The sequence below is a fragment of the Oryctolagus cuniculus genome, chromosome 2 (genome assembly GCF_964237555.1).
Source record: "Oryctolagus cuniculus chromosome 2, mOryCun1.1, whole genome shotgun sequence".
In the NCBI taxonomy this organism is placed as follows: Eukaryota; Metazoa; Chordata; class Mammalia; order Lagomorpha; family Leporidae; genus Oryctolagus; species Oryctolagus cuniculus.
The window spans coordinates 127141217-127166672 of record NC_091433.1 but is presented as its reverse complement, the minus strand read 5'-3'; the positions used below and the strand labels follow the sequence as shown (position 1 = coordinate 127166672).

General features: G+C 39.2%; 1 protein-coding gene across 8 annotated transcripts in view; it reads right to left on the bottom strand.

Annotated features, from left to right (window-relative positions):
* Positions 1-25456, bottom strand: part of GCFC2 (GC-rich sequence DNA-binding factor 2) — a 57026-nt gene that overhangs the window by 30279 nt on the left and 1291 nt on the right. For 4 of the 8 annotated variants that reach the window (XR_011386510.1, XM_051842720.2, XM_051842718.2 and 1 more), the window contains exons 2-12: positions 22357-22485; positions 22155-22253; positions 17000-17224; positions 16032-16129; positions 13283-13395; positions 9771-9957; positions 6773-6896; positions 6023-6104; positions 5317-5429; positions 1851-2050; positions 980-1130 (exon numbers count right to left, since the gene is read on the bottom strand). Coding sequence is in view for 3 of the 8 variants with exons in the window: in XM_051842720.2 (XP_051698680.2) it covers positions 980-1130; positions 1851-2050; positions 5317-5429; positions 6023-6104; positions 6773-6896; positions 9771-9957; positions 13283-13395; positions 16032-16129; positions 17000-17224; positions 22155-22253; positions 22357-22485 (1521 nt within the window). In the remaining 5 variants the exon portion in view is untranslated. Of the gene's footprint in view, positions 1-979; positions 1131-1850; positions 2051-5316; positions 5430-6022; positions 6105-6730; positions 6897-9770; positions 9958-13282; positions 13396-16031; positions 16130-16999; positions 17225-22154; positions 22254-22356; positions 22486-25456 lie in introns of all 8 variants that reach the window. The other 4 variants (XR_011386512.1, XR_011386513.1, XR_011386511.1 and 1 more) reach the window with 2 other exon arrangements.

Here is a 25456-nt window from a genome sequence, read left to right as displayed (position 1 = left end):
ACTTCAATGAGGCACTTATATTAATAGAGTTCGTTAAAAATAACAACTGATACACTCCACAACACACTGTTTCATTACAAAAATCTAAAGTTTAATCAAGCTGGCTGCAAGGCAATGTAGAAAGCTGACTGCTTAATCTTTTTCAACAGAGATTTGCATTTACTGTTACCAAATTCATTATTAGTAATAAAGTCTAACAGCTTCTTATCAAAGCATAGTTTCAAGTAAAGTGAGTTGTCAGACTTTGAAGGCACCAGCACTAATGCTAAGTGGCCATAGTTACTAGCTGCACATGCAAAGAGAATGCAGTTTTTTTTTTTTTAATTTAAAGAAAACAAGAAACATTAATGGGAGAAGTTAAGGGAAAGAAAGAGGTTCATAAAGTACAGATGTAAGTATACCACTAACAGATGAGTAAGGTGTCCCAGAAGCAGCAGAACTGTCACAAATGCTAAATGCTCAGCGTATTAGTGGTTTGGTTACCAACCAACAGCACACAAAAATTTTTTTTTAACCAGCTTAAAATTAACATTTGTTGGTCTTCATTTTAAAGGCAAAAAGAGAGAGAAAGAGAGACAGCTAGAGGTCTTTCATCCAATGGTTTGTTCCTTAAATGGTTCAGTGGGGACTGAGCCTGGGGGAAGCCAAGAGCACAGAACTCAATCTGCATCTTCCACATGTATGGCAAGGACTTGAGTACCTGAGCTATCACCTGCCTCCTAAGGTGGGCAGCAGCAGGAAGCCAGAATTCTAAGTAGAGCTGAGACTCAAACCTAGGAACCTTGATTTGGGATACAGATGTCCCAAGCGGCATCTTAACCACTAGACAAAGGTCCACCCTAACATCTGTTGATCTTTACTGCATAACATTTCCTTGTGTTCAAAGATTCCCGAAACACCATTTGTAGCTGTAACAGAAATTAATAATCTTATATCTGTCAAAGAACAATTTAATCTGAGCAAGATTACAGAATAGTACCTTTCAGCCGTGGAATAACTGTTTTGTTGATGATAGCAGACAAAATTTTTTTATCAGAACTGTCATCCTTACTTGAATTTTCCACATGGCTATCCACAAATTTTTGTATAGATGTGAACCATGGCATCTGTTTTAAACCTATGGAATCCAACTTAAATACAAAATTATAAAAGTTAGAAATAAATTCTTAAACATTAGTGTATTTTAAAATAGTTACATTTTTCAATAAATACCAGAACTTTTCTTAGGATCAAAGGAGAATAATTCTCTATTTTAAAATTATGTATGTATCATTACAGCACCAGGCAAGGCAGGATGACCTAAGACATGGTATCTAGCAATATAAGAAGTTGCAGCATTTCATGCATTTACTTATACATAAATACTCAAATGCCTACTATGTGCCAGGAATTCAAATACTCTGGTAGGAACAAAATATACCTTGGCTGGGCACATGAAGTAAACACAGAATTTGTTTATAAAAATTCATTTACCTCAAGCAAAATTTACTTTTGGCTCCTTCAGTTCTTAAAAGCATACATATAATTCACATGTGGTTTAGCTTATTAGATAAACAGCAGATGGCCAATTATTATTTGTTGAATGGAAGAGTGGAAATATCTCTGCTAGGCCTAACACAGTATCCAACTCAGCTTGAAGGGTTGACAAACTACCTATTCTTCTTAGCTTAGTTCCTGTACTATGACTCTGAACCTAACCTACAGCAACAGGCATGCATGACTGATGGAAAAAGATAAGGGCAGGTTCCATCTTCACTTTGTTAAATCTTTATTTCTCTTTTTCTCAGAACTTCATTTTCTTGTTTGTTGAGTAGGCATATCCACCATAATTTTTCACATGTTAAGCATACCTTAAGAGGATTCCAGTCGATTAACTGAGCCCTTATTAGGGGATTTAAAAGCTTTGGTATGTATAAACTAATAAATGCTTCATAATAGGAATCAGGAAACTTCTCTCGCCATTGCTGAAACTTCAATAAAATACTCTGGATGTTACCAAAATCTTCATGTACATCTTCAAAAACTCTCTTATGATCCTTTAAAATGTCACCTGTAAACAAAATAAGACTCTATTATGAATTTTAAGTTTGTGAATTTTAAATATGCTTCCTCATTTGACTATGCAGCCAACTGAACTGAAAACTTTTCTTTGACATTAACATACATACCTATTTTTATTAAAAGTTGATTTGGTAACAAAAGTAAAAACATACTAATAAAACCTACCATTAACTGGGTCCCTGCTATTACACTAAAATACTATACATGCAGTGCCTTATTTTAACACTCTAACTGCTGCTGGCGCTATGGCGTAGCAGGTAAAGCTGTCGCCTGCAGTGCCGGCATCCCACATGGGTGCTGGTTCGAGTCCCAGCTGCTCCATTTCCAACCCAGCTCTCTGCTATGGCCTGGGAAAGCAGTAGAGGATGGCCCAAGTCCTTGGGCTACTGCATCTGCATGGGAGACCAGGAAGAAGTTCCTGGCTTCAGATCGGCACAGCTCTGGCCATTGCGGCCTACTGGAGAGTGAACCAGCCGATTCAGGATCTCTCTCTCTCTGCCTCTCCTTCTCTCTCTGTGTAACTCTTTCAAATAAGTAAATAAGTCTTTAAAAAAAATCTGGAGATTCCTCAGAAACCTGAAGATAACCCTACCGTTCGACCCAGCCATCCCACTCCTTGGGATTTACCCAAAGGAATTTAAATTGGCAAACAAAAAAGCGGTCTGCACCCTAATGTTTATTGCAGCACAATTCACAATAGCTAAGACCTGGAACCAACCTAAATGCCCATCAACGGTAGACTGGATAAAGAAATTATGGGATATGTACTCTTTAGAATACTATACCGCAGTAAGAAACAACGAAATCCAGTCATTTGCAACAAAATGGAGGAATCTGGAACACATCATGCTGAGTGAAATAAGCCAGTCCCAAAGGGACAAATACCATATGTTCTCCCTGATCAGTGACAACTGACTGAACACCAAAAAGGAAACCTGTTGAAGTAAAATGGACACTATGGGAAACGGTGACTTGATCAGCATAGCCCTGACTGTTAATGAACAACTTAATATATTATCCCTCTTAGTAGTTTTTTTGTCTGTTCTACTTAATATGACTGGTTTAATTCTGTAATTAATACACAGTTATTCTTAAGTGTTGAAAATTAACTGAAATGTGATCCCTGTTAAACATAAGAGAGGGAAGAGATGTATAATTTGGGACATGCTCAAGCTGACTTGCCCCAAATGATAGAGTTAGAAATATACCAGGGGATTCCAATTCAATCCCATCAAGGTGGCATGTACCAATGCCATCTCACTATTCCAAGTGATCAATTTCAGTTCACAATTGATCATAATGAAAGGACTAAGAGTCAAAGGGAGCACATAAACAAGTCTAGTACCTGCTAACACTAACTGATAGAATAAATAAAGGGGAGAGTGATCCAACATGGGAAGTGAGATACTCAGCAGACTCATAGAATGGCAGATGTCCTAAATAGCACTCTGGCCTCAGAATCAGCCCTAAAGGCACTCGGATCCGGCTGAAAAGCCCATGAGAGTATTTCAGGCATGGAAAGCCAAGACACTCTGGCAGAAGATCTCTGTGAGTGAGATCCTAGGGGAAAGAACAGGTCTTCAAAGAAGGAGGTACCTTTCTCTGAAGGGAGGAGAGAACCTCCACTTTGACTATGACCTTGTCTAAACAAGATAAGAATCGGAGAACTCAGAGGGCTTCCATAGCCTTGGAAACTCATGACTGGAGCATAGGGAGATTACTGATGCCATAGACAGGAGTGTCAATTGGTAAAGTCAACAACAGGAGTCACTGTGCACTTCCTCCTCATGTAGGATCTCTGTCCTTAATGTGCTGTGCATTGAGATTTAATGCTATAACGAGTACTCAAACAATATATTTCACTTTGTGTTTTTATGCGGGTGCAAACTGTTGAAATCTTTACTTAATGCATACTAAACTGATCCTCTGTAAAAAAAAAAAAAAAAAGAAATTATCAACTCCCAACTTGACTCTCACTGGGATTAAACATGACAATAGGTCTGATCTGATTTCATCATCATTTAAAAAAATCATCTATTATTTTTCACTTTATGTTTCTGTGTGGGAGCAAACTGTTGAAATCCTTACTTAATGTACACTAAGCTGATCTTCTGTATATTAAGATAATCGAAAATGAATCTTGATGTGAATGGAAGGGGAGAGGGAGTGGGAAAGGGGAGGGTTGTGGGTGGGAGGGACAGTATGGGGGGGAAGCCATTGTAATCCATAAATCGTACTTTGGAAATTTATATTCATTAAATAAAAGTTAAAAAAAAAACACCCTAACTATCTTCCAACAAGTTAGGCATAACCAATTTACTTAGACAAAAACAAACATCAGATTCACGGAGATAAAAGAATATGCTTATGAGAAAACAGAATAGAACCTTCTCTGAACCTAAAGCCCAGAAGCTTTCAACTACACACATCATTTCTGTTCCTAATACTAAAAATGATTTTACTAAATGCAGTTGTTTTGAATTAAAAGATAGAATGAAAAAAGTATGAGGTAAAAAAATGAAACCGAAATGTTCGTTTCTAACAGGAAAAAAGGCTGAGGGGAAAAACTATGAGGGTACTTCAAGTTTTTGGAAAAAGGGAATTAAGGGGCCGGCGTAACAGGTAAGGCACTGTCTGCAGTGCCTGCATTCCTTGTGGGCACCAGTTCTATTCCCAGCTGCTCCTCTTCCAATCCAGCTCTCTCTTATATTGACCTGGGAAAGCAATACAAGATGGCCAAAGTCCTTGGGCTCCTGCACCCACGTGGGAGACCTGGAAGAAGTTCCTGGCTCCTGGCTTCAGAATGGTGCAGCTCCGGCCATTGTGGCCATCTGGGGAGTGAACCAGTGGATAGAAGACCTCTCTCTCTCTCTCTCTCTGCCTCTCCTTCTCTCTCTGTGTAACTCTTTCAAATAAATAAAGCTTTTAAAAAAGGGGGGATTAAAAACACAAGTTTATTTTGGTACAAAAAATTTTGGAAATCCATGTGTAGTATTTTCATAACATACATCTCAAGAAAAAATCATTTTTGCAACTGTTAATAAACTCATACTTTTAACTCCACTTTTCTATGACTTTTTTGAAACATCATCATATAAAGATGCAAGGAAAAGTCTCTAGGAAGAAAAAAAAACTTTATTTTACCTGAACTTTCCTTTTTTTAATGTAGATACATAATTTAGGGCAAATACAGTGAAGCATCTCCTACCATTTCAATACTTTAAACCAAGACATATTACAAACTTGGCAATTGACCTTGGCTGTTTTGGAAGTCAGTCATCTCTGCAGAGGTCAGTTCATCATCACTGGATGTCCCTTCCTGATGGTCACACTTTCCAGAAAGTGCCCTGGTTTGTCTTCGTTTTTCCCTATAGTTTTCAATAAACCAAAATAAACAAAAAGCAAATAGTTCTTACTGAAAACAAATAGTTTAAAACAAAAGGCTAGAATGTTATCATTCATTTTAAATGGCCACAAACACTATCACACTGGCACACAATTATCTCAATTAGGACATTCCCACAGGCTACCCAGATTCTGAACTAGGGTGACAATATAAATAGGACCACCTTCTGGTTATAAGCTTTCATAAGTTTTTCATAAGCTTTTATAAGTTTCTAAGTTTTCACTTTGATGAATGTTTAAAAACTTTTTCTTTTTCCTTTTTTTTTTTTTTTTGGTAAACAAAGCAGTTTTATTGAAAGCAGGGAGCCTTCTGATGCAGCACTCAGGAAGAAGCGCCCAAGGGAGGAGTTGCCCCTACCCAAACCTTTCAATTGGTCCAAATATACCAGTGGGTCTTTATAACAGCTGATGACTGCTAACTAAATTCTAGTTTCACAGTATTCTCACAAATCACTAGGTCAGGTTACAGTTAATTATTTCACAAAATTAGTCATAAAATTATTTAAGCAGTAAAAAGGTACTTGCTCAATGATGTGTCTTCATTTTATATAGCTACCTTCGAGATTCAATCTCTTCCAAAATCCGCTGAAGTTTTTCATCAATAGCCAAGTTTTCATCTGCTGATGTTTCAGCTTTGCCTGTTAATGAATAAAATTGATTTTGTACTGCAAATTCTCAAAAAAGTGAAATTCTTTGAAAATAAAAATATCATCAATGTATGTATGTGTGTATGAGTATGAACACATGCACTATGTCTAAATCACATATTTCTTTATGAAGTGAAATTCCTATGTTAACTCCTTATCACAATATTGAGTTATCAAGTTTGGTAGCCTAAAAACTGTACCTTGGCTGGTAAATGTAATTAGTACTTGAGAATAGTAACAAAACTCTCCAAGTTTCTTTCATTCACATTCTTCATCAGTTATCTCTATAGCTTAATTCCAGAAATATGTGCACCAACATCTTATGATTACCTATTTTAGTATGTATCACTGTTATTTATGACAAACTAAATGTCATGTGTTTGAAAGTCACTTAGGTATCTAACAGAGTAAATAGGTCTGTGCAAACTTATCTCAAAATATTCATTAAAAGGCAATATAAATATTTTGCTTTAAATACTAAATGATTCAAAGTTAAAATATTCAATGTTAAGTATTTTGGATTTTTGGAAGGGGCTGCAGGAAGGGTTAGTGGAAAATTCACTTAAAGCATTTTATTTGGGAATAAAATTATTTTTATTCCTCAAATAATAATTTACCTTAATGAATATTAAGTCATATTGAACATGAAAAACACTAACGTGATAACTGCTGTAAATGCGTTGATTCATGTTTTAATTCATCTTGCCTGCGTTTCATAATGGTCAAGGCTTGTTTTAACAGAAGTGCATGCATGGATGATTCTATTTCTTGTATGTTGATAATCTGAAATACATATATAAGTAACATTTTGCAGGTTGTCACCAATGAGTCATAAAAAGTATAAAGAAGTAATACTGAGAAAATATGTAAGTAAATGAATATGCTCAACTCTCATAAAAATATTTTTTTAAATTTATTTGACAGGTAGAGTTATAGGCAGAGAGACAGAGAGAAAGGTCTTCCTTCCATTGGTTCACCCCCCAAAATGGCCGCCATGGCATGCCGCTGCGCTGATCCGATGCCAGGAGCCAGGTTCTTCTTCCTGGTCTCCCATGCGGGTGCAGGGCCCAAGCACTTGGGCCATCCTCCACTGCCTTCCTGGGCCACAGCAGAGAGCTGGACTGGAAGAGGAGCAACCGGGACTAGAACTCAGCACCCATAAAAAATATTTTTAATACTATACATAGTACATCTAAATTATAAAACACTTTGTGCCGTATACTGACAAATGTTTTGAATATTAAAAAACAAACCAGCTACCAAATTGCAACAGCTATCATGTTATGGTCATGGATAGGTATGATAGGTAAGAGAAAATATTCTTTGAGACAAAAGAGTAGGAGGAAATGAAGGGGGCAACTCTTTTTCCCCAGGATGAGCGCATGCACAGCAAGGGCACTTGAACAAGCTGTGGAAATCTGGAAAAATGGAGAATGACAGACCTATCCAGAGACAGGTTAAGAAAGCTGTGAAGCAGAGTAGTTGATTAAAATTTATGTTTCTTGGGAAATAATTCCTTCTACTCCAGTGATGTCCCAAAGCTGCTGCTACAAATACAGCAATGTGTAGGCTGATTTTTTTTTTTTTTAAAGATAGGCAGAGTTAGACAGTGAGAGAGAGAGACAGAGAAACTGCCTTTCCGGGCCACAGCAGAGGGCTGGACTGGAAGAGGAACAACCGGGACAGAATCCAGCACCTCAACCGGGACTAGAACCTGGTGTGCTGGCGCCGCAGGCAGAGGATTAGTCTAGTGAGCCACAGCGCCGGCCAGGCTGATAAGATTTTAACAGTCCAATTCTTCAAGGATGAATGAAGAAAATTAAACCATAATAAACAAAGAACATAAATATTAAGTGATACTAGAAAGTAGCCAGCTTAAAACAGTTATGGTGGGGTCATAGCTGTGGTGTAGCAGGTAAAGCCGCCTCTTGCAGTGCTGGCATTATATGGGAACCAGTTCAAGTCCTGGCTGCTCCACTTCTGATCCAGCTCTCTGCTATGGCCTGGGAAAGCAGTAGAAGATGGCTCAAGTCCTTGGGCCCCTGCACCCGCATGGGAGACCTAGAAGAAGTTCCTGGCTCTTCGCTTCAGATAGGCGCAGCTCCAGCCATTGTGCCAACTAGGGAGGGAACCAACAGATGAAGACCTCTCTCTCTGCCTCTCCTTCTCTGTCCAACTCTGACTTTCAAATAAATAAATAAATCTAAAAAAAGGCAAAAAAACAAATAAACAATAATAGGGGACAAAGCATACAATTGTTTGGTAACATTTTAATTACAAATGGAAAAACATTGATTTTAATTATAAATTAAAGCCGGCGCTGCGGCTCACTAGGCGAATCCTCCGCCCTGTGGCGCCGGCACACCAGGTTCTAGTCCCAGTCGGGGCGCCGAATTCTGTCCTGGTTGCCCCTCTTCCAGGCCAGCTCTCTGCTGTGGCCAGGGAGTGCAGTGGAGGATGGCCCAAGTGCTTGGGCCCTGCACCCCATGGGAGACCAGGATAAGTACCTGGCTCCCGCCATCAGATCAACATGGTGCGCCGGCCGCGATGTGCCGGCTGCGGCAGCCATTGGAGGGTGAACCAACGGCAAAGGAAGACCTTTCTCTCTGTCTCTCTCTCTCTCTCACTGTCCACTCTGCCTGTCAAAAAATTAAAAAAAAAAAATTATAAATTAAAAATAATATGGAAATAATTCTTAATAGGGAATTATTTTAAAAAGGCCAATCTATTTTTTAAAAAGGACAATTGAAGATCTCAAGGTGAGGACTATACATAAAACAGAAACAGAAACTATGAAGTAAAAGATTCATAAATCTGGTAACAAAACTTTCAAAACATCTCAATATCAAAAAACCATCACAAAATCAAAAGACAAAACCAGTCAGAAACTTTATATCAAGTAGGATAAAACATTAAAATTTTAAGTTACAAAGAATTATTTATCCTTAATTAAGAAAACAACAACAACAAAAAAGAACAAAGGATGGACCAATCCCCACTATAAACTAAAAAGATAACTGGGCAAAGGAGACAAAACACAATAATTAAAACTATAGATGGCTAATGAGCTAAGGGGTTCTTTGTGATCAAAACATGATTTTAGATAAAAACAAAATCTTCAAAATTAACAAACTGGCACAATCTTTTGGGAAGACAATTTGTCACTATTCTTAATAAGTTTTAAAAATATTTACACTGAGGGCTGGTGCTGTGGTGTAGTGGGTAATCCCATATGGGCACCCGTTTGAATCCCAGCTGCTTCACTTCCAATCTAGTTCTCTGCGATGGCCTGGGAAAGCAGCAGCAGATGGTCCAACTGCTTGGGCCCCTGTACCTGCATGGGAGACCTGGAAGACGCTGCTCGCTCCTGGCTTCCGATCATTTGGGAAGAGAACCAACAGAGGGAAGACCTGTCTCTCCTCTGCCTCTGCCTCTCTGTAATTTTGCCTTTTAAATATTTCAATAAATCATTAAAAAAAATATTTACACTCAGGGCTGGCATTGTAGCATAGCAAGTTAAGCCATCACCATGACGCCAGCGGTCCATATGGGCACTGGTTCAAGACTGCAATTCTACTTCTAATCCAGATCCCTGCTAATGGCCTGGCAAAAACAGTGGAAAATGGTGAAATAAATGATAAAAATATTTATATTTACCTTTTCATTAAGACAGTCAATTAAATTTTCCACAAAAATTTTCATGTTTTTATAGAATTTATACTTTTGATTTTGATTTGATGAATTCTCTAGGTTCTGGATTGTATTCTTAGAGCTCTTGACATCTTGCAGGTATTTTTCATATTCCCTTAGGTGTGAGCGATGAGTATCTTGTAGTAATGTCAACCTAAATAAGTTATTTTAAATATAAAGTTATATTTATGTTATATAAATTATTTTATTTTACAAACTTTTCTTTAAAAAGTAGCAGCCTAACAAAAATTTTTCAAAGACTACCAAGGAAAGTGACTGGCAAGTAAGCTCAATTTATTAGACTTGCTGGAGATCACAACTAAGAAGATCTCAAAGGGGAATGGTGAGAAAAGAAACAGGTTTTCAGAGGCCAGAGCTATTCTTTTAGAGTTAAAGCTAACAGGTTAGGTTTTTAGCCCAGGAGTGATCAGAATTTATAAACCAAGTGAATTGCAAGCACACTTAACAGCATTATATTTGAAATACGAGAGGCCATGTAGCATCGCTGTTAGATCAATTTGTGGTTCTCTTTGGAATACAGGTATCTGAATGAGCTGGTATTAAAACCATCTGAGCATGTAATGGTTTGGTACAATATATCTGTTTTGTTTTTCATAATGGTTTTGGGTTTACTTGTCATTAGAATTTGATATCCCTTGGAGTACATTCCATTTCCTCTGTTGCTGCTCTGCTGCATTTCCCCATATGCTGTTATATTAAAGACAGCCCATTTTCTTTCAGATCATGACTATCACATTTATCAATCAATGTTATATGAAAAAACTGTCAAATATGATGTAATAAAATTCAATTATCCATCATATGAAGGGTCTTCAAAAAGTTCATGGAAAACATGTATTACAAAAAAGTTATGCATTAATTTCAAAATGGTTTTGCAGCAAAATAAGTTTTCTTCTCTTTTTAAAAAGATGTATTTACTTGAGAGGCAGTTAGATAGAAAGAAAGAAGTAAATAAATCTTCCATTCACTGGTTCACTTCCCAAATGGTTGCAACAGGTGGGTCTCAGCCAAGTTGAAGCCAGGAGCTAGGGACGCCCTCCAAGTCTCGCTGCAGGATCCAGATACCTGTGCCATCTTCTGCTGCTTCCCCAGGCTCATTAGCAGGGAGCTGGAAAGGAAGTGGAGCAGCCAGGACTCAAACTGGCACCTATATGGGAGGCCAGCACTGCAGGTGGTGGTTTAACCTACTGCCACAATGCTGGCCCCATAAATTTATCCTTTAATTTCATTTTCCATTAACTTTCTGAAGTACCTTGTACATCTACACTTGTAGAGATACACATATAGACCACTTCTGAAGGAAACAAGAAACTGGTTGTAATGGTTTCCTAGAGTAAGGTGACTTCATTTTCTCTGTTATCCTTTTGTGCTTTTTTTTTTTAAACCATGACAATGTATTCACTTTTTAAATTAAAGAATCTAGGGGGCTGGCACCATGGTACAGTAGGTTAATCCTCTGGCTGTGGTGCCGGCATCCCATATGGGCACCAGTTCTAGTCCCTGCTGCTTCTCTTCCAATCTAGCTCTCTGCTGTGGCCTGGGAAAGCAGTAGAAGATGTCTCAAGTCCTTGGGCCCCTGCACCCACATGGGAGACTGGAAAGAAGCTCGTGGCTCCTGGCTTTGGATTCATGCAGGTCCGGCTGTTGCGGCCATTTGGGGAGTGAACCAGCAGATGGAAGACCTTTCTCTGTGTCTCCCTCTCACCGTAACTCTACCTCTCAAATAAATAAATTCTTTAAAAAAAATTAAAGAATCTAGTTTATACAAAATAAGTTACAGTGCAGTTAAAAGTAACAAGTATCTATAATATTTATTTCACTAATGACTGCTATAAAATGTCTTTTTTACATAAAATATTCATACACATGTACAAATAAGAACAAATATACTTTAGGTTGCAATGTGAGGAATAAAGTTACTTTGAAGATGATTTACAGAAACAATACCTGGGAATCTACTCTCAGGTACTAGGAAAAATACATCCTGAAAAGCAATAAAGGGGCTGCCACTTTGGTGTAGTGGTAAAGTCACTGGCAGCAGTGCCGGTATCCCATATGGGCGCCAGTTTGAGACCCAGCTACTTTACTCCTGATCCAACTCTCCACTTTGGCCTGGGAAAGCAGTAGAAGACGGCCCAAGTCCTTGAGCCCCTGCACTGCACTGGAGACTTGGAGAAGCTCCTGGCTCCTGGCTTCAGATCAGTGCAGTTCCAGACCTGGCGGCCAATTGGAGAGTGAACCATCGGATGGAAGACCTCTCTCCCTCTATGCCTCTCCTTTCTGTGTAACTCTTTCAAATAAATAAATAAATATTAAAAAAATAAAAAAGCAATGAAAATATTGCTTAAAAAGACTTGTTATGGTAATATTTTTGTAACAAACTGTTAAAAGGACTAATTAAATCATAATCTTCATACTTGTTTTTTCACATCAATTTATGGTATATTCTCTGTCCTGCATAGGACAATACAAAATACAAAGAGTTAAAATAACCTGTAATAGGGTTTACCTTAGTTTTAGAAATAATACCACCTATAGTAAGACTAATATTGTCTCCTTTAGAGATAAGAACTGATAGAATAAAAGATGTGTGCTTTAGAAAGGCAATCTGTACGGCCGGCGCCGCGGCTCACTAGGCTAATCCTCCGCCTTGCGGCGCCGGCACACCGGGTTCTAGTCCCGGTTGGGGCGCCGGATTCTGTCCCCCAGTTGCCCCTCTTCCAGGCCAGCTCTCTGCTGTGGCCAGGGAGTGCAGTGGAGGATGGCCCAGGTGCTTGGGCCCTGCACCCCATGGGAGACCAGGAAAAGCACCTGGCTCCTGGCTCCTGCCATCGGATCAGCGCGGTGCGCCGGCCGCAGCGCGCCGGCCGCGGCGGCCATTGGAGGGTGAACCAACGGCAAAAGGAAGACCTTTCTCTCTGTCTCTCTCTCTCACTGTCCACTCTGCCTGTCAAAAAAAAAAAAAAAAAAAAAAAAAAAAAAAAAAAAAAGAAAGGCAATCTGTAGCAAAAGTCATAAAAACTGGAATTTTTCTAGGGACAACTTTCCCTGGAAATATATTTTAAGCAAAAAACTAACATATTAAAAGACCTACAGGAACAAAATGTTCCTTAACTGTAGCATTTTCTATTAATAGAGAAAATTTAAAAATCAAAATGTCTAACAGAGAAATAAGTACATTAGCATCAATTTTATGAATAACTGCTTTAAAGAAACCTAAAGGCTATCTAACAAGGTAGCAAATGCTTATAAATCATATAAGTAAAAAGAAAACTGGGATTTGTGTTTACTGATTTTCACCATATAATACACAGACAAAAAATGCCATCGGTTGTGTTAGTATGGCAACACTGGGGACACTTTTTTCTTGCAAACACATTTATTAATTTAAAATAATATAGTGCTCTCACTGTTAAAATTCTAAGATAAATAGAAATTTCAAAATGAGTACTACTCACCTCGTATTTAGCTGCTTCTTTATAATTTCTAAATTTACCGGTGGAAATGAAATAGAAGTGTCAAACTTCTTAGTTTGAGATGCCCCGCTGTGGGAAAGGTCTATTTCTCTTCTCTAAAAATAATTTGAAAATTTATTTCTTAGAAATCATTTAATTTACCTTACAAATATCAGTAGCACAAAGGAGACAGGTTAATCCAAGATCTCTTACAGTTCAAAAATCCCATGCCTCTGTAATAAATCCCATGCCTCTGTCACAATAAATCTTTTTAAAATGAAAACATTTTTAAAATTTGGAATTTTAAATTCATATGTAAGTGGTAAATTTAAACCTGGTCTTTCAAAAGTTTAGTCCTCAAGGTTTTTTTTTTTGTTTGTTTGTTTGTTTGTTTTTTTTTGACAGGCAGAGTGGACAGTGAGAGAGACAGAGAGAAAGGTCTTCCTTTTCCATTGGTTCACTCCCCAATGGCCGCTGTGGCTGGCGCGCTGCAGCAGGCACACCGTGCTGATCTAAAGCCAGGAGCCAGGTGCTTCTCCTGGTCTCCCATGCAGGTGCAGGACCTGGGCCATCCTCCACTGCATTCCTGGGCCACAGCAGAGAGCTGGACTGGAAGAGGAGCAACCGGGACAGAATCCAGCGCCCCGACTGGGACTAGAACCCGGGGTGCGGGCGCCGCAGGCGAAGGATTAGCCTAGTGAGCCGCGGCGCTGGCCTAGTCCTCAAGGTTTTAAAGTTATCTATTTACAATCTAATGTTTCTTAAAAAAGAAAGTTGTGCAGTTTTTGACGCAGCAACATTCTTTGGTGAGTGTTATTTTTTGTGGTACAAACAGCTGTCTGATTAAATTCACACTTACTTCTATTACAGAAGTAGCAATCGGGGCTGGAGCTGTGACCCAGAAGGTTAAGCCTCTGCCTGCAGTGCTGGCATCCTACTTGGGTACCAGCTCGAGTCTTGGCTGCTCCACTTCTGATCCAGCTCCCTGCTGATGCACCTGGGAAAGCAGCGGAAGATGTCCCAAGTACCTGGGCCCTCGCTCCTATGAGGGAGACCTGGAAGAAACTCCTGGCTCTTGGCTTCAGCCTGGCCTAGCGGCAGCTGGTATAACCATTTGAGGAATGAGTCAGTGGATGGAAGATCTCTCTTGATCTTTCTCTCTCCCTCACCCCACTCCCGGCTCCTCTATTTTTGCCTTTCAAACAAATAAATCTTTAAAAAAAAACGAAGGGAAAAAGAAGAAGCCATTTAACTCCAACTCCATTCTATTCAATGAAAAGTAAATGGAAATTTAAGTATGCTGGAGGTTTCTAGGTAAAGTTCTTACTTTTCTTTAAGCCACTGTTATTTGGGATTTCTGGTACTCGCAGAATAATGCATTTCTCACTGATAACATGGTGCATTTCTCATCTTGTAACATGGTGTATTTCACATTAGTGTCCTCTGGCTAATCACAGCTCATCATCGCCCTGCTTGCAATGTTCTTAAAAGACAGCTGTATTGTGTATATTATGTCCATTTTCCAGAAGATTATAAACACCTTCCATTTCTGGGGACCCTATCATTTTTAACTTTATAAAAACAGACAATTTATACTGTGTGGAGTGAGTGATTAAAGTTTAAGAAAGTGGGCCGGCGCCACAGCTCACTAAGCTATTCCTCCGCCCACAGCGCCCGCACCCCAGGTTCTAGTCCCGGTCTGGGCACCGGATTCTGTTCCGGTTGCTCCTCTTCCAGTCCAGCTCTCTGCTGTGTCCCAGGAGTGCAGTGGAGGATGGCCCAGGTCCTTGGGCCCTGCACCCGCATGGGAGACCAGGAGGAAGCATCTGGCTCCTGGCTTCAGATCGGCGCAGCATGCTGGCCGCAAAGCGCCAGCCATAGCGGCCACTTCGGGGGTAAACCAACGGCAAAAGGAAGACCTTTCTCTCTCTCTCTCTCTCACTGTCTAACTCTGTCAAAAAATAAAAAATAGAAAAAAAATTAAAGTTTAAGCAAGTGTGAGCTTTAAAACAAACAAGAACTATACTTGAGGATAAAAGCCTGAGATTTTGGACTGGCGCTGTGGTGTAGCAGGTGAAGCCGCCTCCTGCAGGGAGCATCCCATATGGGCACCGGTTCAAGTCCTGGCTGCTCTACTTCCAATCCGGTTCTATGCTATAGCCTGGGAAAGCAGTAGAAGATGGTCCAAGTCCCTGGACCCCTGCACCCGCGTGGGAGACCCAAAAGTAGCTCCTGGCTCCTATGGTTCCCAATTGGTGTTAGAAGGTATTCCAGCAAATTCAAAGGAGTGTGGTGAGATGTGACTGGATGGTGATCTCCAAATGATACACCAAAATCTTAACCCTGAATATGTGAATATGGCCTTATTTGGAAAAAGGGTCTTAGTGGTTATAACTAAGTGAAGGATATTGAAATCATCCTGGATTAACTGGGCGGGCCCTAAATCCAATCATAAACGTCCTTATTAAAAATACACAGAGCAGACACAGAGAAGGTTATCATGTGAGGACAAAAGTAGTGAAAAAGACTTATGAAGTTACAAGTCAAGGACCATGTAAAGCAATCAGAAGTTGGAAAAAGCAAGGGAGTATTCTTTTCCAGGGCCTTCAGAGGAAACATAGCCCAGCCAACACACTGATTTTAGATTTCGGGCCTCCACATTGTGGGAGAGAATTGCTTTCAGTTCCAGAGTTTGTGTTAATTTGTTATAGCAGCTACAGAAACATAATTCACCTGGTATACTTTTTATTACCTGTATGGTTTTAATTGCTTTCCTCATTTGTTGCTGTTCCCAAATATCTTGATTTTCACCTTCATGGATTTCTTCCCTTGTGTTTTCAATTCTGCTTGCTAGGGAAAAAAAATAACATATAAACATTCAATATTTTTCATTCTAATCTGCACAGCTAATACTTCTGAGGGGTTTACTATATGCAGGCTTAGTAGCATTTTCCTTATTACTTATTCTTCACAATAATTCTGGGAAGAAGGTATTATTATTGCCTTCATTTTACAAATAAGGAAACTAAGATACTGGGAGATTAAACAACTTGACAAGGACTCTGGTGAGGCTGCAGTAATCAGACTCTGAAACCTGCATCCTTATCACCCCACTACCCCACTCAAAATATCATCGCTACACACATGGAAAAAACTAGCCAATAATGAAATGTTTGGTTTTCTTCATCAAAGATCTCTCAATTCTTACCCAATAATTCAAACACTGAAAATAATTTCTGGGTTATGAGAAACCAGTCTAATTTTGAAAAAATATTATTCGAAGTAACAAAAACCTTAGTAAAACATGTATGTAACAAATGAGAAATGTGAAAATAATCCTTTGAGACTTGAGTATTATTGATAGAGGACATTTTATTTATGGCAGGATAGATTTTAATGCATGACACCTATAGAATCTCTGTAGATGCTTCTATGTAAGAAAAAACATTTTTTCTAAAGGTGTCACAATGATTGTTTCCAACATTTAAAAAGAATACACACCATTATTTTTTTTAATCTGTCAGAAAACATTAAGTGAGGGTTAGGCATTAGCAAACATCATTACACATGCTCTTTAACAACATTCTGATATATATTTTAGACACTACAATGTAATAGGCCAAATTTATATTAAATAAAAACCAACATGGGATATTATAATATTACGTTCTGATGAAGAGTGATCTTATCTTCAGATTAGTGTGTAAGATAAATACATACTTGTCTCTTCAGCCATTCTCTGTCTAAGTGTTTGAGGCTTTGGGGTAAATGGTATTTTTGTTTCAGCATCATCAGGTTCACTCTCAGAATCCTCATCACTGGCCCCCTTCAGACCAGAGATGGTGGAGCTTTGCTTTACATCCAAAGAAATATAATCATCTTGGGCCCTGGCCAACTCCCGTCTTCTGCGGGCTGCCTGAATGAAAGCTGCATCAGGGATCTTCACTGAAAGAAACAAAGAGGAGGACACTGAAAACCAAACACCAGCAGAAATAAGTGTTCCTCTCGCTGGGCAAGAAAGACATCATTTTCACTAAGGTTTTCATGATTTTGATACATGCAGCTGCAATAAAGGACTCAAAATTGACAATAAAGGAAGAAAATTAATTTAATAGATTTTAAATATAAATTACAATTTACAGAAATAAAGCAAACATAGAAGTATCAGAAAACATACCAACACCATTTCACTTTGTCTCTTAATTCTCTTACCTACTAGGTGTTACTATTTCTTCAGAGCTAGCTATTTCTCACGTCTCGAAGCACTGAGATTATAAGGGTAGGGATGTGGAGAGGCTGAGTGGAGAGGCCCTCAGTGAGAACTGTATGAATCAGGAGGACAGACAAGTGTGAATCAGCAAAGTAGGAACGCACCACACTATGACAAACTGCTCCTCAGGGACACCCATGTACATAGGGACTGAGAAACAGATGACAATCAAGTCAATGCCAGGATCTGGAAAAAGTCTTTTTTAAGATGTATTTTATTTGACAGGCAGAGTTGGGGGGGCGGTGGTGATGAGGAAAGAGAAAGGAAGAGAGAGAAATATCTTCCACCTGCTGGTTCACTCCCCAAATGGCTGCAATGGCCAGAGCTGGGTGAGACCAAAGCCAGGAGCCAGGAGCCAGGAGCTTCTTCTGGGTCCCCACATGGGTGCAGGGGCCCAAGCACTTGGGCTGTCTTCTGCTGCTTTGCCTAGGCCATTAGCAGAAGGTGGATAGGAAATGGGGCAGCCAGGACATGAACTAGCACCCTATGAGATGCCAGCACTGCAGGCGGCAGCTACTTGTTACTCCTCGCTGTCCCCCGAAAAAGTATCTTCTTAAGAAAAACACCACAGTAAACAAAAGGCTAAGAGAAATTTTCACCAGTTCAAATACTTTAAAAGTCTTGAGATGTCAAAGCATTGAAGCTCAAGTAACATTTTCTAAATTTTCCTATAAATTGGTGCAAATTCCTTGAAAAATGAAAACACGTCATATGCTTAGAGAGATATACAAATGCTGTAATGTTTGAAACAACACAAAGATTCCATAAACTGCAGATCAATAAACTTGACAACAATCCAAGGAAAAATAAACATTGCTTGAGTTAATCACAGAATAATAATTGGTGATCATTAGGAACCAGGACCTATGAATCAAGAACAAGGATATCAAATCAAGTAATTTAACTTTTTTTCCCCCCAGGAATGTTTAGGGCAGGAGGGGGTGAGCAATTTAAATGGAAACAATGATACTCTATTTGTACAGTGCAGAAAGGGCATTAATAGTCGTTTTCTTTCCTTTTTTTTTTTTTTTTTTTTTGATAGGCAGAGTTAGACAGTGAGAGAGAGACAGAAAGGTCTTCCTTCTGTTGGTTCACCCCCCAAATGGCTGCTATGGCTGGCGTGCTGCGCCGATCCAAAGCTAGGAGCCAGGTGCTTCCTCCTGGTCTCCCATGCAGGTATAGGGCCCAAGCACCTGGGCCATCTTCCACTGCCTTCCCGGGCAACAGCAGAGAGCTGGCCTGGAAGAGGAGCAATCGGGACAGAATCCGGCGCCTCAACCGGGAGTAGAACCCAGGGTGCGGGCACCGCAGGCAAAGGATTAGCCAAGTGAGCCACGGCGCCGGCCAAGTGATTTAACTTTTTATAGACTAGTAATTATTTAACTGATATCAGGGAAATGATAAAGGTTAGGTATCTCTTCATCCTGAAGCATTTAACATTTGGATTCTTTCCTTGTAGATTATATTAAAATAGGTGAGGTAAATCATATAGTTCATTGAATTTTTACATGGTTGAAAATAACTAAAAATTTTTGATTATGAAGTAGTGACCTGCAACCAGAGAGCTCTGTACTTAGTTTTGTTGGCTTAATGGGTCTTATTTTGATGTGCATGAAGATGACATGTCTTAAAAGCTGGGATTCAGTTAATACAATCTAAAGCAAAATTAATATTCAAAACTGTTACATCAAGTTACGTCAGCAATTTTTTTTGTTTTTGAACATTTTAAAAGATCTATTTATGTGAAAGGCAGAGATACAAAGAAAGGAGAGAGAGAGACAGAATTTCTATTTGTTAGTTCATTCCCAAATGGCCCAACTGGCAGGGCTGGGCGAGGCCCAGTGGGTTCACTTGTGAGATCCTAGTGCTAAATAAAGCTGATCCTCTCATGCTACAATAACAAAGTAAAAGTTCAATGGAGAGAATATTTTCTCTGCCCTGTTTTTCCACATCCAATTGGCAGCTCAATGATTTCCATGGAGGAGATGCTGGACAGACTGGAGATGAATTAATTAAGCTAGCACACTTTTATAATAGAACATTTTTACAGATTTGTAACTCATAAGTATTTTCACACACATCATACTCTGTGATACACAGTCATCTAAAGCACAGAGTCAACCATCATCTTCCTCTGGTAACAAGTGGCCTCTGCCACAGGGAACATTTCAAGGCAGATATTCCATTCTCATAGTTCTGAACACAAAATAAATGCACTCCTATAAACCAGTCCTTAACATTATCACAATCCTCCATCTTTTCTTCTACAGTTAGGACATCCCTTGTACTTCAAGGGTTCCTCACATGGCAAGTTTTCAACTTTTAATCACTGTTTCCCAATGAAGTATTGAGAAAGGGACACTTCCTCACTGACCTGAACTATCCTGCAGTCTTCAGGACGTTTATCATTCCTGTCTCCAGGGCACTATATGCCAGCAACATCTCAATCACTGATCATTAGAAAACACCCCTAACACTTCCACACACTGCCCTCTCTCCTTAGGTGGGCAGTGCTGCCAACACTTAACAACTGCTAGCTTATACTGTTTAATCCACCATCTTCTATAGCACTACTGTTCAACACTGTGGCCACTAGCCAAATGTGACCACTTAAATTTAACTAAGTTAAAAATTCAACTCATCAGCTGTATTGGCCACATTTCGGGAGCTCAATAGCTGGCTATGGGTATGTACTAGACAGTAAAGATGCAGAATTTTTCAATCAATGTAGAAAATTCTATTGGACAGTGCTTCATCTGGAATCTAAACAAAAAAAAAAGCTTCAACTGTTTACCAAACTTCCACTTGTAATACTGGTTTTATCACTCTGTACTTCTGTATTCATGAACTTGGATAGAAAAAAAAAAAAAAAAAACTATGGGGGTTGGTTTTGTGGTTTGGAGGGTTAAGCTGCCACCAGCAGTGCCAGTAACCCACAGGGGCATCGGTTCAAGTCCTGGCTGCTCCACAAGATCCAGCTCCCTTCTAATGAGCCTGGGAAAGCAGTGGAGGTCGGCGCAAGAGCTTGGTCCCCTGCACCCAGGTGGGAGACTCCAAGAAAACTCCTGGCTCCTAGCTTTGGCCTGGCCCAGCCTTGGCTGTTGTGGACATTTGGGGAATGAACCAGAGGATGGAAGATCTCTTTCTATGCCTCTCCCTCATTCTCTCTGTAACTTTGCCTTTCAAATAAACAAAATAAATTTTTTTTTCTTAAAAAGAATAAAACCTAAAAGGCTACAGATTTACTGGCTACTATTATTTAATGGATTATAAATAACTTATTACTGTTAAGTCCCTTAAAATATATTTTAATGATTATAATTTCAATATAACTTATTTCCTTTCTGAAGCTACATATGTGTTTTCTCAGAAGAGGTCTTAGGCTTCACTAAACTGAAAAGGACTACTCAGCACAGAACAAGCTGCAAACTCTTGAGGCGATCCAAAAGGTCTTGGTCACAACTCTCTCTGCCGCTTCAGCGTACAATCAACCATAGATGAGTTACCAAAAGACTGACAGTGTGTTTTGATAAAGCTTTATTAACAAAAACTTCATTAACAAATCTGTAAGCCCACAGGTGGTAATTTGCCAACTTCTAAACTAGACTATTTCAAAACATAAAAATGGTCTCATCATCTTTTTGTATAAAATCCCTATACATGTCACTCCAATTTGTTCCTCCTGCTTTGTTTCTTTTTCTTAAATTCTCAATTAAATATCTTTAAAAAGAGCTATTTTAGGGCCGGCACCGCGGCTCACTAGGCTAATCCTTCGCCTTGCAGCGCCAGCACACTGGGTTCTAGTCCCGGTCGGGGCGCCAAATTCTGTCCCCCAGTTGCCCCTCTTCCAGGCCAGTTCTCTGCTGTGGCCAGGGAGTGCAGTGGAGGATGGCCCAAGTCCTTGGGCCCTACACCCCATGGGAGACCAGGATAAGTACCTGGCTCCTGCCATCGGATCAGCGCGGTGTGCCAGCAGCAGCGCGCCAGCTGCGGCGGCCATTGGAGGGTGAACCAACAGCAAAAAAAGGAAGACCTTTCTCTCTGTCTTTCTCTCTCATTGTCCACTCTGCCTGTCAAAAAAATAAAAAAAGAAAGAGCTATTTTACCATTTCTTAAAAATTTTTATTCATTTATTTGAGAGGCAAAGGCAAGATATACAGAAAGAGAGTACCAACCTGTTGGCTCACTAACAGCCAGGGGTAGGTGCCAGGGCTGAAGCTGGGAGCTGGAAACTCAACCTAGGTCTCCCTTGTGGGTGGCAGGCACCCAATTATTTGCACTATCACTGCTGCTTCCCATGGTTTGTATTAACAGGAAGCAGGAGCCAAAAGCCAGAGTCCACAATTGAACTCAGGTACTTTGATGTCCTGACTACTTGGCTAAATTCCCACACCCAGTTATTCTTAGTTCCCTGTACCCCAGTTCTGCCCCATTTTACAAACAGTCTGATCTTGGACTTGTTATGTGATGGAAACAAGCATTTTTGGCACTGTGACAATCATACTTCACTAGAATTTGTTGTGTTATCAACAAAAAGAATCTCTGGTATAGAAAATATTGATACTTGAAATAAAATTTTTAACAAAAATTACAAAAGCCACCAACCTGCTGGAGAAAATCGTTTTTCCAGAGAGGTAGAGCTGTCAGAAGATGGACTCTGATCATTCTTGCTTTCTGAGGAGTGATAGGTTCCATCCTCTTCCCCTGTGTAAAGATCAATTATTATAGATTCTAACAGGACAGTTTTCCAATATAACAGGACTCAAAGTATTGCAAACTTCTTACCAAAATTACAAAAGCCACCAACCTGCTGACCAATCAAGCTTTTCTGCCAGACCACTGGAGCTGTCAGAAGACGGACTATGATTATCTTTCCTTTCTGAGGAGTGATGGCTCCCATCCTCTTCATCTGATGAAAGATCAACCACTCTGGATCCTGAGAGGACATTTTTTCAATGTAGCAAGAAAAAAAAAATACTGGATTCAGTAATTAGAATTCTGAATACTACCTGGCATTTGCACAACAGGATATTTTAATCCTACTCTATATAGTTTAAGCAGACATACAGATCTTTCTCCAACTCTTGGATTTTCTGGTTTAATAAAAAAGACGTCCCCTATTTGTGTTATGTATCTAACAAAATGTTTTCCAAGTTTGCAATGAAAAGAGGCAAGGGAACATTAGTGAAAAAATAAAGGGATAGAAACTGAAGTAGTATCTAGAAAAGAAAAATAGTGGTAGTGAATAACCTGAAAAATAAAAAATATTTAATGTACACTTACTATGTGCTAGGCACAATGAAATCTGTGTTATAAGACTTACTTCATTTAGTCACTGTGACTATAAAAAGTAAGTATTAGTGATGAGGAAACTAAGGGTTGAAAGGATAAATACAAAGTAAATACGGAAGCAGGGCTTTCAATCTAATTCTAGCTAACTCCAGACTTTCTCTTTATTATACCGTATTAATGGTTGGTGGCAAGAAATATTGTAGTAAACACTTTGGTCAAAATTAAAGCATGGGTCTATCTTTTCAGTGTGTGATTTGGGGAAGGTTGCTTAATATGTTAAACTCTAATTAAGCAACATTAAGAAATAAAGAGGTGTTGTGAGAATGGAATGAAAGGGATTGTTCACAATGATTTTGCAATCTTCATGAAGTCTTAAAACATAAGGCCACAGAGTACATTTACTTTAAAATTTTACCTTAATTACCTACATACAGTTCATAAAGGTCTAAAGTAAATCAAGACTTATAAGACTAAAGGAGGGGCTTGCACTATGGTATAGTGGGTAGACACCTGCAGTGCCAGCATCCCATATGAGCCCCGGTTCAAGTCCTGGCTGCTACATTTCTGATCCAGCTCTCTGCTGTAAAGCAGTAGAGGATGGTCCAATTCTTGGGCTCCTGCACCCACATGGGAGACCCAAAAGTAGCTCCTGGCTTCGGACTGACCTGGCTCCAGCCATTGTGGTCAACTGAGGAGTGAACCAGCGGATAGAAGACCTCTCTCTCTCTCTACCTCTCCTTCTCTCTCTCTGTAACTCTTTCAAATAGCTAAATAAAACTTTAAAAAAAAAAAGGAAATATAGCTGTAGCTCACATTTTTGCTAGGTAAAGCAGTTTCTGACAACCCTACCTGTTCCTAAAATGGATTAACATTAACACAGTGGTTCTCAAAACACAGCCCATCAAGCGGAGATTCCCAAGACCCTTTCAGAGGGTCTGTGAAATCAAGATTACTTTAGTTATAACACTAACGTGATATCACTGTGTTGGTATCTATACAACAGAGCAAAGGTAGTACTCGGTGAAACTGCTGTTCACTTAGCCTCAATCAAGGCTATGACAAAAATTTAACATAGCAACCACACCGCATTCTTCATCCCTACACACTGGCAGGGGAAAAAAAGACAGTTTCACTTACAGTCTGTGGTGAAGCGATGAAAACCTGCCAATCTTAGTGAGTCTTGACCCTTGAGCATATACACCTTTTTAATATACTACATAACAAAATAGAAGTACAGATAAGGTACTTTTGCTGCAGACTAAAAACAGTGACTGCCTCTAGGAAAAGCACTTGTGTGCCTGAGCTACAAGCTGAACCAGTCACTGTTTTCAGGGAGAAACTCATGTTACTTGAAAGATCTGACCGGCAAAAAAGTCAGGCACGGCTATCCGACAAACATTTTTCTCAAATTGAGTTGATGAGTGCCTTTCACTTCAGAATTAGACACTTCAAATGAAAATTGTAATTTTGGGAAACTTAGATCCTTCACTGGGAATCTGACAGTATCCCAATCCTTAACAATTGATGAGATCAGTGTTAATGGTGATTTTTTGAATTTGTATAATAAAATGCACATTTGCAAGGTCTTATCAAATGAATATTTCCCAAATAATCAACAAATGATGCCTCCAATCATGTGTCAGTAAAAGAGCCATTGCAAATGCAATACAGACCAATGGATGTTAATGTAAGAGAATCAAAAATCTAGTAATATGTTTTAATATTCCAAGTTACAACTGATGCTTCAGAGATTACATTGCCAAACTTTGTTGTAACACTAAAGCAGAGCACCTCAATGATCTAGAAAGGCTATTAAGTACTCCTGTTTGACTTTTTCTCAAATATTTCAAGCAGCTCATGCGAATGAATACAGATAACACCATGAGAATTCAACTACTCTTTAGTCAGACACTGAAGAAAATACTACTCTCCCATTTTTCGCAAAATATTTATTTTTGCGTAAGTTCTAGTATGGTAATAAAAGACTGACCTCACAGAAATGAAAGGCCTTTGGGATCTTAACCTTCTTAAAAAGTTGTATAAAGAGGGTCCAAAGACCAAAGAGTTTGAGAATCACTGTTCTAGAAGGCCAGAGAAAGGCAACCCCTGGCCTACATTCTCCTTATCACCAGATAACTGATAAATTTTAGGGTAAGAAAAAAAATCATCAAAACTTTAGAACAGATGATTACAAGAAAGACTGAGAAATCACTACATCGTGAACCTGGAGAACACTGTGTTTGATGAAGTAAGAGGAACACAGAAAGACAAATAAAAAAAGATCTCACGTGAAGATCCTAGAAAAGTAGAAATCACAAAACCAGAGCAGAGTGAGGGGGCGAAACGGCTGTGTAATGGGACAATTGGTCAAAACACACAAATCTTCAGTTAGACAAGAGGAGTAAGTTCAAGAGAGTGACCTACTGTGGTACTTTAAAACTGCTCAGGGTAGACTTTCAGTGTTCTTACCAACAAAAAATGCGACGTAGTGTTTAGGTCAACTAGCTCAATTTAGTCACTGTATGCATATTTCAAAGCATCAAGCTGTGTTCCATAAGTATACTCAATTTTTGTCAATTAATAAATAAATTAAAAATCACTCAGATCATTTTAAT